This window comes from Chrysochloris asiatica, unplaced genomic scaffold, assembly GCF_000296735.1.
Source record: "Chrysochloris asiatica unplaced genomic scaffold, ChrAsi1.0 scaffold00056, whole genome shotgun sequence".
In the NCBI taxonomy this organism is placed as follows: domain Eukaryota; kingdom Metazoa; phylum Chordata; class Mammalia; order Afrosoricida; family Chrysochloridae; genus Chrysochloris; species Chrysochloris asiatica.
In genome coordinates this window covers 343,121-353,210 of record NW_006408574.1, presented here as the reverse complement: position 1 = coordinate 353,210, position 10,090 = coordinate 343,121, and the positions used below count along the sequence as shown (strand labels likewise).

The 10,090-nt window shown below is 59.3% G+C and overlaps 1 protein-coding gene across 1 annotated transcript in view; it reads left to right on the top strand.

Annotated features, from left to right (window-relative positions):
* The first annotated feature begins 75 nt into the window (after positions 1-75).
* The window catches only part of CACNA1B (calcium channel, voltage-dependent, N type, alpha 1B subunit), a 245,382-nt gene continuing 235,367 nt past the window's right edge, over positions 76-10,090 (top strand). Inside the window, 3 exon segments of the mRNA XM_006863647.1 lie at positions 76-359; positions 1,293-1,398; positions 4,273-4,412. Of these exon segments, the coding sequence (XP_006863709.1) occupies positions 76-359; positions 1,293-1,398; positions 4,273-4,412 (530 nt within the window).

Here is a 10,090-nt window from a genome sequence, read left to right as displayed (position 1 = left end):
CGCGCGGGGGCCCGCGCCCTCCCTCCGGGGCCTCCGGGCCGGGGATGCGCGCTGCGTCCGGCGCGCCTAGGAGCCATGGTCCGCTTTGGGGACGAGCTGGGCGGCCGCTATGGGGGCGCCGGCAGCGGAGAGCGGGCCCGGGGCGGTGGGGCCGGTGGTCCGGGCGGCCCGGGCCCGGGGGGACTGCAGCCCGGCCAGAGGGTTCTCTACAAGCAGTCGATCGCGCAGCGCGCGCGTACCATGGCGCTGTACAACCCCATCCCAGTCAAGCAGAACTGCTTCACCGTCAACCGCTCGCTCTTCATCTTCAGCGAGGACAACGTCGTCCGCAAATACGCCAAGCGCATCACCGAGTGGCCATATCCTGCCGGGGCCGGCCGGGCGGGGACCGGGACGCGGCGACCGGGGTCTGCGTCCCGCGGGGTCGGGAGTGTCTGCCGGGAGGGGGCTGGGGCGGGTCGCGTGCGACGCCCAGTGGCCATCTTTTCCTGGGGCCAAAGAAGGGTGCGACCGGGGACAGGCGCCGCGGAGCCGGAGCGGCGGGGAGGGGGCGGGGCGGGGCCTGGAGGCCTCCCCTTGGTGCGCCGCGTGTGTGTGTGCGCGTGAGTGTGTTTATATGAGTGTGTTCGCGCGCGCGTGTGTGCTGCGTGTTGTCACGGCGGCTGGGTGGACACTGGGCGGCGCCCCTTGCTCTGGGCTGGGCTCTGTCCGCTCTGAGTCCCGGGAGCCCACGACCAGCCTGGAGGGCACCGAAGCGCGTTCGCGTCTGTAGGTGTGGGCACACGTGCAGCCGAGCCCCGCGCGCGCCTGGTTGCAGGTGCATGTGCGCCTCTGCGGGTCCAGCAAGAACCCGGTGTTGCGCGTGCGTTGGTCTGTGTGCGCGAGCGCTGTGACTCGGTACATGTATGTTCACGTGCCTGTGTAGGTGCATGTGGAGACGTGTCTTTAGGTGAGAGTGTGCGCCTGCGCCTGGCCCTCCTGCCAGCTGCGGCCGGGGGCGCACAGCCCCCTCCCTCAGGGCGCGGAAGCAGGCGGAGCCGGGGCGAGGCGCTGTCCGTGGTGCTGACGGACGCAGGACGGGCGGAGGGGGCTGGAGACCGCCACTGCAGAGGCCTAGTCTAGCTGCGGCCCTGGGAACCATGGGAGCGGTCCTCGTCAACTGTAGTGGAGCTTCAGACCTGCTCGTTGACAGCACCTCGGAGGCGGCTTGGTCGGGCTGCTACGTGTCCGTCTCCGCGGCCTGCCTGCCTTCCCTCCCCCTCAGCTTCCCAGCCAGTCCTTAACCCGTGTACTCCGTTCGAATACATGATCCTGGCCACCATCATCGCCAACTGCATAGTGCTGGCCCTGGAGCAACACCTCCCCGATGGTGATAAGACCCCCATGTCCGAGCGGCTGGTGAGTCCCGCTCCAGGAGGTCAAGAGTGGGGTGGCAGTGGGCTGTGGATCTCTGGTCCAGCTCTGGCTAACATGCTAAGTTCCTTGAACAGCAAGTGCCCTCCACTCTTGTCAGTTGAGGACAAGGACAGAACTTGAGGGGCTAACACCACCCTCAAACTCCAGGTCAACAGGTGGCCATCAGCTGGTCTGTTCTGTGCTGCTAGCTGCCCCTCCACCACAAACTGGTCGGGCCAGGACCACAGTGCCTTATCTAAGTTTTGTACCTTAGATCTCAGAGGGGAACTTGTCATTACAGACAGGGAGTGTGGGTTTGAGTGTGGGCTGGCCCTTCCTTCTGGCTCTGTGGTTTGTCCATTCTCCCCCGCAGCCCTGCTTGGGAAGCCCTGCCCCATGGGAAGCATTCCTTCCCAGACAGGCCCAGTTGTGTTCTCAGTGGATTCTGGTGTTTAGGAGGGCGAGATGTAAGAAGGGTGGGAACTGGTTCTGCCACTCTCACCCCCCCCCCCCCAGCAGATGTTAAGGTTGGAATTCAGGGGCAGCTGGGCGGGGTCAGAAGGAAATCAGTATCCCCTAGGTTGAGCTGCACTTAAATTTTAAGGTGAGGGTTGGATAATTATGCCCTGGCTTCTCAGCCTGGGGGTGGAGGGCAGGGGTGCCCCTAACAGACTGGCGTCCCCAAGGGGATAGGACTGGCATCCCAAGACTGTTCCTCTGTTCACACCCTGGTGAGCTCTGTTTCTACGACTGATAAGTTGTTGCATGAACTCCCCTCCCATCATAGCCAGCAGGTCCAGCAGTAGACCAAGTTAGGGACATTGGGACAGAGGATCGGGAAATGTCTGATTTTGAAGCTCAGCCTTCGAAGGCCAAGTGGGGTTTGCTGGCGGGAGTTGGGGGGAATGTGAGGACAAGTTCAGCTCCCAGTGAGAGGCACAGGGTGCATGGTGTTCCTTGTGGTCACTCTGGCCCAGGGACAGAGCCCAGTGGGACACTTGCTTATGGGGAGGAGGGAGGGAGCTGGAGACAGGAGCAGAACCTTTGACGGCAGCTTCAGGGTGTGGTCAGATCCGCAAGTGCTTTGGGAAGGGAGAATGGAGTCTGGCTGGCTGAAGTAGAAGCACCGAGGCCATGGAAGGGGCAGGAAGCCATGTGATGGAGCCGGCTGAGGGAGGGCCTGCCCAGCCTGGGAAGGAGGGTGGGAGGGTTTACTTTGTGGTGTCCGCTGGAGGTGGGGGTGGTGCTGAAGGGAAGATTCCGGGAAGGAACGGAGTCCTTGCCTGACCCGGTCTGCCCTTAGGCACGGCCTGCTCTCCAGATGGACGGGACCCTCAATCTGAGGGTCTCTGTATTTCTCCCACTCGGAACCCTAGTTTGTAGCTCCTGCCAGCCTTCAGCTTCCGCTGCTCAAGGATGGTCCTAGGGGGAAGGCGATCTGGGGTGGGGCCCCTATCTGCTGGCTCTGGTCAGTTTGTCTCTGGGACTGGCCCTGGCCCCTCTCTTATTTCCAGAAGCTTCTGCCCAGTCATTCCTTAGGGCAGGGGATCAGCAGCCCCTCCCCTCACAGATGGGGGGAGCCTGCCAACAGAACTAGACCCTTAAGGCCAAGGAAGGTGCGTGCTCCCCACCAGGGGCCTCAGCCATGAGTCAGCATTGGGCGTCAGGGTCGGAGTACATGAGAGAGGCTCAACTCCTGGGGTGCCAACAACTTCCGCCATCGCTGCTGCCAGCCAGCCAGTGGCCAGCTCCACGGGGGTGGGACAAGGAAGTCCAGAGCAGAGCAGGTGACCTGGACTTTCTGGGAGGCACACAGTCCTGATGGAAACTGACCGGCCCCTCCCTTTCAGGCAGAGCCTTTCTGAAGGGTAAATTCTCCCGGGTTCACTCCACTCCTTCCTCAGGGCAGTTCCTTAGTGCAGGCAGGCTGCCCTCTCACTGCCCTTCTGTGTCCAGCTCCTTCCTGTCTGCCTGAGGACTGGCTAACTCACACTCCCAGGCCCTGGCCTTCTTGGACACCCTCCCTCCTGAGTGGTGTCTCTTGTAACTCAGTTTTTTTATCTTGACTTTTGCGGGTCTTCAAGTGGATTGTGAGCTGTGGCCAGCCAGGCTGGTCAGTGTTGGTGAGCCACAGGTCACACCTCCCCATCTGGGCCGAGTCTTGTACTAGCTCTTGGACTTCACTGGCCAGCAGGATCTCAGGCCTGGCTGTGCTCCAGCCCTGGGGACTGTGTGAGGCTATCCAGTCACTGTCCTGCTCGTTCAGGGCCTCCACATCTGCTGCCCACCCAGATTTGCCCCCAGCAGCTGTGCACCTGGGTGCTGTAAGGGAAGGCTCAACCCAAACCACACCGTAAGGTTGGCTGGAACCCAGGTGCCGGTTCAGATCTCCTGTGGCTCGAGCCCCAGCTCTTCCGTGTGCATCTGGGCCAGTTCCTGAGCCTGTCTGTACCTCAGTTTCCTTACCTGTAGAATGGGGTGGTGATAAAATTCACCACGTAAGGGTGCTGAAAACATTGTTGGAGTTAGTTCAGGAAAAACTTGTAAATGCTCAAAAAATATTACTCTTATTTTTGTCACCATTATCTTCCATTAATAAAAACCCCACTGAAGCGATATTAACCGGATGGGACGTGGCTGCTTTGAACCGGTGAAAGACACCAGGGGGAGGGGCACAGGTGACTTCTGGGTGTGGCTGGACTCTGCTGACCATGTGGATAGTTGTTGTGGGACCCTTTGTGGAGGAAGTCTGTGGGGTTCCAGGTCTGGTTTGGACATTGGGTGTGGCAGGGAGGGTGGCCCCTCTGTGTGTGCCAGCTGCTATTCTCTTGTGTAAGGGGAGGACAGTGGCGACCCCTGCCCTGGGCTTCCCCGCAGGACGACACGGAACCCTACTTCATTGGCATCTTTTGCTTTGAGGCGGGTATCAAGATCATCGCCCTGGGCTTCGTCTTCCACAAGGGCTCCTACCTGCGCAACGGCTGGAACGTCATGGACTTCGTGGTGGTACTTACGGGGTAGGTGTCCAGCGGAATGAATGAGGGCAGGCCAAGCTTGTGGGATTGTGGGCCAGTGTGCAGCCTGAGAGCTGGGGCGATGAGGAAGCTCTCTCAATCCTTGTTCTCCCCCTAATCACTGACCTCCTCAAAATGGACCTGGCAAGTCTCCAAACACCCTCAAAGATCTAGGATGGGCACCAGGTGCAGGCAGGCTGATGGGTGTGGACTGCAGTGTGTGGCTTCATGATCAGAGGTTGTGAGTGTGGACGAGGCTCCCCCACGAAGCCTGCTTGCATGTGCCTAGTCACTCCCTAAAGCCGAGGGTCAGTAGCTGGGCCATGTGGTCCAGGCTCAGAATTCGCCTTCAGAAGGTGGGTGACGAACCAGGGTCTTCTCCAGCACAGGGTGGAGGAAGAAGGAGGTGGTTCCCGCCCACAGGCCCTGCAGGTCGGGGAGAAGCAGCATCACTGAGTGGGCTCCCCAGTGACACCCTGGGAGTGAGGCACGAGCTGCCTGCCCCCGGCTGGAGGACCCTCTGGCTGCTCTTTCTGCTGATGGCTGGCCAGTGTCTTGGGTGCACAAGGAGATGTCTGTAGAGCTGGGGCCTGGGGTCCCTTGGGGATGTGGTGGCTGTGAGTCTGTCTCGCCTTCTTGCCTGGAGCTTTCCCTCGGTCCTCGCATCTTCAGCCTGGTATCTCTGCTGGGTGGAGGCTCTCACGTTAGAATTTCTCGTATGTCTTGGCAACTCTGATTTCCTATTGTTTCTCCTAATGAGTAAGAAAGGACAGGCAGCACCTGTGGAGTCCAGTTGGGGAGAACATGCATGCACACACATGCACATGTGCGTACACAGGCATCTCTTCTGGAGTGGGGTGCGCCGAGTCACACCCTGGCCTGTGATCATTTGCTGGGGTGGGACAAAGATGTCTGTGGCCCCTGGTGGCTCGGTGGTGTTGAGTGTCACTAGATGTTTACTTCTCCCTCTCACCTCAGACACAAGTCCCCTGAGGACAAGATCAGCGTCTTATTTTTCCGAGAGTCCCTGGAGCTCAGTGAGGGGTGGCTCTGGGAGGGGTCAAGGAACTTCTGCGGAAGCCGAAGTGAGTCTTGTGTGGCGGTGCAACACCCGTTCTCTGTACTTGGGCCACCTGGGTGCTGTCTGAGGTGTGGGGCCTGTAGGCTGCTTGGGGCTAAAGAGAGGGGGTCTTGGACCCACAGAGACTAGGACTGGCCCGCCTCCTGCCTCTGTCTGCCCTTGCTTGGACCCTGGAGACCCTCTCTGTGCCTCTCTCTCTCTCTCTCCCCCCATATCAGTCTCCTCTGTCTCTTTGGTCCTGCTCTCCTCAGCAGCTCTGACTCTTGATGCCTGGTTTTCTTCTCTTTGGTTTCGCTGTCTTTTTGTTTTTCGCTCTCCTTCTTCCTCTCTTTCTCTCTTCTGCCTTGCTGTTTCTCTCCTCTGGGTCAGGGCAGGTCTGTTCTTTCTCTGCATCTGCAGGAGCAGGGCAGGGACTTGGTGCCGACAGTCCCCAGACACAGTGCTGGTTGTCAGGGGAATCCCTAGGTGTGGGGCATGCCTGCGTCCTTCGGGTAACGGCGCAGGCCCAGAGCCACCTGGGAGCCACTGTTGCTCCTACAGGGATACACGAATGTATGTGTACGTGCACTCACATGTGCATGTGTGCATATGCACACGTGGACGTATGCAGGTCTGTGAGCAGGTTGTATGTGTACACTGGTAATATGTATGTGTGATTGTCAGCCAACATGTGCGTGTGAGTGTGTGTGTGTACGTGCATGCATGTGAGGCAGGGCGATAGTGACTCCTGTCTTGGGGTGAACCAGCGCTGGCCTGTGGGGAGCCTTTGGGGGTTGCTTCTTGTTCCTTTGTTGTATTCCTTAGGGTTCATTTAATTGGCTGTGGAGTGGTTCGGCTGATGAGGGCCGAGGGAGGCCCTGCTGCAGGCAAAGCTGGTTAGTCCCCAGGGCCAGCAGGTCCCCTTGGCTTCTGTACTGGGCATGAAGGGGACCGAGGAGTTTGGTGGGACCCTGCCTCAGGAAGCCCCTAGTCTTGCTATACCTTGTATCTCTGTCTGCCTCAGGGCTCTGTGGGGATTGTGGGGACGTTTGTTCACCCGCAACCCCTCATGGGGAGTAGGGTGACTGAGGCGGCATCCTATTCATTGGTGCCACAGCCCTGGCCAGTGGGGCCGCAACCAGAGGGTGAATGGGAGCCCAGAGTGGGATAGGGATCAGGCAGGGCTGGAGGACCCTGTGCAGCTCCCATGGGCACTAACCCTGTAGCTGGGTCCCCTGGGGATGTGCTGGGCTGGAGAGCCCCAGTTAGGGCTGCTGAGATGAGAGCAAAGTGGGGTAGCTATCAGGGCCTTCTGTTGGCCATTAGTGCCTTGGTTAGGGTGGGACAGGGACGGGGGAAGGACCCGGGTCCATATCTGGCTGACACAGTCATTTCTTCCCATGGTGGACTCCTCCTCTGTCCCCTCCTTCAGGGACACTCTGTGTGGTGTGGGGTGCCAAGCTGACTCTGTGCCCCCATGGAGAGGGCTGGGGTGCAGTTGGGCTCCGGGAGGGCCCTCTGGTGTAGAGGATTCCAGTGACCACCCCAGCTTGTGTCTGGCCACTCCAGGACATGCTCCGAAGCATCTCGGACCGCCACATGACGGAGGGGGGTGGGCAGGCAGAGACAACTGAGGGCTTTGTCCTGCCTCTGTCCCCCCACCCCCACCCCCGTTCTCATCACCCACTTCTCTGTCCTGATGTCTGTCCTTGACTGAGTGTTGTAATGGGGTCAGGGAAGAGGAACAAGGAGATGCCATGGAATGGAAATGTGGGATCTGTAATCTGGGGACACTGGGGAGGGCCTGTGACCTCATATCTGGGGACATCCGAGGGACCCTGGAATCTGGGGACACTGAGGAGTTTTGGAGTCTGGGGACACTGGGGGGCCTGAGATCCGGGAACACCTGGGGACCTTGGAGTCTGGGGACACCCAAGGGGCTGGGATTTAGGGACACAGGTGTGGGGAGCCTGGGGCCCTAAGACCCTGGAAGAGACCCCAGAGCTCTGAAGGAAGTCTGACCTAACCTGATACCCCTGCCTCTGAGCCCAGCTGGAATGAATGCTCCTCAGGGGAAGATATAGGAACTTGTCCAGCGGGGAGAGCTGAGGAGATGAAGGGGCAGACTAGCTGGGCACAGGTGGGCAGGGGTGAGCCTGGGAAGGCAGGGGCCAGATTCACAGTCCTCATGGCCTCCACATCTCTGCCTGAGCTCACCAGGGTCCAGCCCCAACCCTCCACCTGGATCACACCCACCTGCCCACCGTCCCTCCCTTCTCACATTTCCATTCCATGGCACTCCTTGTACCTCTACCCTGACCCCATTACAACACCCAGTCAAGGACAGAGAAGTGGGTGATGAGAAGGGTTTGTGGGGGGGACAGAGGCAGGACAAAGCCCTCATTTGTCTCCGCCTGCCCCGCGCCCCCCCTATGTGGCGGTCCGAGATGCTTCGGAGCATGTCCTGGAGTGGCCAGACACAAGCTGGGGTGGTCACTGGAATCCTCTACACCAGAGGGCCCTCCCGTAGCCCAACTGCACCCCAGCCCTCTCCATGGGGACACAGAGTCAGCTTGGCACCCCACACCACACAGAGTGTCCCTGAAGGAGGGGACAGAGGAGGGGTCCACCATGGGAAGAAATGACCGTGTCAGCCAGATATGGATCCGGGCCCTTCGCCCATCCCTGTCCCACCCTAACCCCAAGGGACTATCTCCAGATCCCAGGACCCTGGTCTCCCTCCATGGTGGAGCTTCTCAGTTCTCAGGGACGGCATAGAACTAGGTGGACACTCAGGCGGGGGCTCCCGAGGGAACATGTCCGACCATAACTTCTTGTTTTGCTCCAGGTTAGACTGGGATTTGTTTCCAGGACATAATTAGAGCTCAGGTTCCTCTTGGACTTGGGCCTCCTGTGAAAATAACGGGCACACGGCTGTGCTGAGGAGGGAGAAACTGCTGACCAGTGGACCCCTCAGCCAGTGCTGGCCACGAGCCTCTCAGGCCACCTGCAGTCGTGGGGCCACCAACTGTGTCCCCTCTTCTGCTGGTCACTGGTCACGTGGCTGATGCTTGATTTGGGGCCGGTGCAGCACAGGCTTCCTGAGGGGCTGCCTGGCCGAGAGCCAGGGCAGGAGGGCTCGTAGGTGTCCAGCACCAGGTGGCATATCTGAATTTGGAATGACCAGTGCTGTTGATTCTGTCCTGTGTCCGAGCAGCACAGTCTGGACTTGTGTCTGAGTGGGGGTGCTGGAGTCGAGTCCTGTTTGGGGATTTTATGGCAAGTCCTGTCCTGCTGAGAGCCCTGGGCTGCGTGCCTCACTCTTCCGCAAGCCCTAGTGTCCTGCGTCTGTAGTCCTGCCATGCTGGGTCAGGTGTGTGTGTGTGGGGTCTCTGATACCTGGTCAGGTGTGTATGGTGTGAGAGGTCTCTGATGCCTGGTCAGGTTGGGGGTTTGCTAGGGGTGTCTCTGAGGTCAGGCCAAGCTGGGGATTTGCTTGGGGAGTCTCCAGTGCCCAGTTAGGAGTCTGCTGGAGTGTGTCTCCAGTTGGGGGTTGCTGGGGGTGGTCTGGTGCCTGGTGGGGGGTTGCTGGTGACGTTGAGAATAAAGGAGGTCTCTTTCCTCCTCCTCCTCCTCACACCCCTCTCCCCATGGCTGGGCCCAGTGGGGGAGGAGCTGAGCTATGAGGGTCTAGCAACAGCTTGAGGGCGTCTGGGAGCTGAGTTAGGGGTCCTCACAGTGTTCATGGCATAGGGAGCTCTGCAGCTGGGGGGCTTGACCCCCTTCCATTGTGGCTCCAGGAAGGTCATGCTCTCTGACCAGTGACTGAGGCAGCAGGAGGGGAGCTGAGCCCTGGGGTGGGCTGAGGGAGGTTCCTGGCCTTCCCAGGTACTCACGGAGGACCCTGAGCGGGCATGCGTCTCTCCTCCGTCAGTTTCCTGACCCTCTTCTTTCTCTGGATTAGAATGCCGTACCTTCTTCTTAGAGAGCTGGAGTCCTGGAGTGGGGCTGTGGGTTAATGTGCTGGACTGCAAATGCAAAGTTGGTTTGAACCCCAAGGTTGGCAGTTCAAACTCACCAGCCATTCCTTAGAAACCCTATACAGGGTCACTATGAGCCAGAACAGACTCGATGGCACTTAACAACAACCTTGGAGACCCAGAATCAGACCCCTTCTGGGCTCTGTTCACGCAGTGGAAGGTATAGGAGGCCAGGGTGGGCCCTGTTGCGAATCCCTGAGTTAAGCACCTGAGCATGTGTGAGGAGAGGCCCATAGTGCCCAAGAGGGGTCAGTGGTCCTACCTCCAGCTTTGGTCCTGCCATGTCAGTCCTCTCTGCGGATTTTCACTGGCTAGGGCACATGCTGCATCCGGCAAATCTGCTGCACCAGACCTCTTCAAAGTGTCCAAAAGCAAAGATGTCAGCTTGAGGACTAACGTGCTTCAATGACCTCATGTGCATGCAAAAGCTGGACAGTGAATAAGGAAGACCATGGAAGAATTGATGCATTTGAGTTGTGGTGTTGGAGGAGAATATTGAAAGTGCCATGGGCTGCCAAAAGAACCAATAGATCTGTGTTGGAAGAAGTGCAGCCAGAAAGCTCCCTGGAAGCCAGGATGGC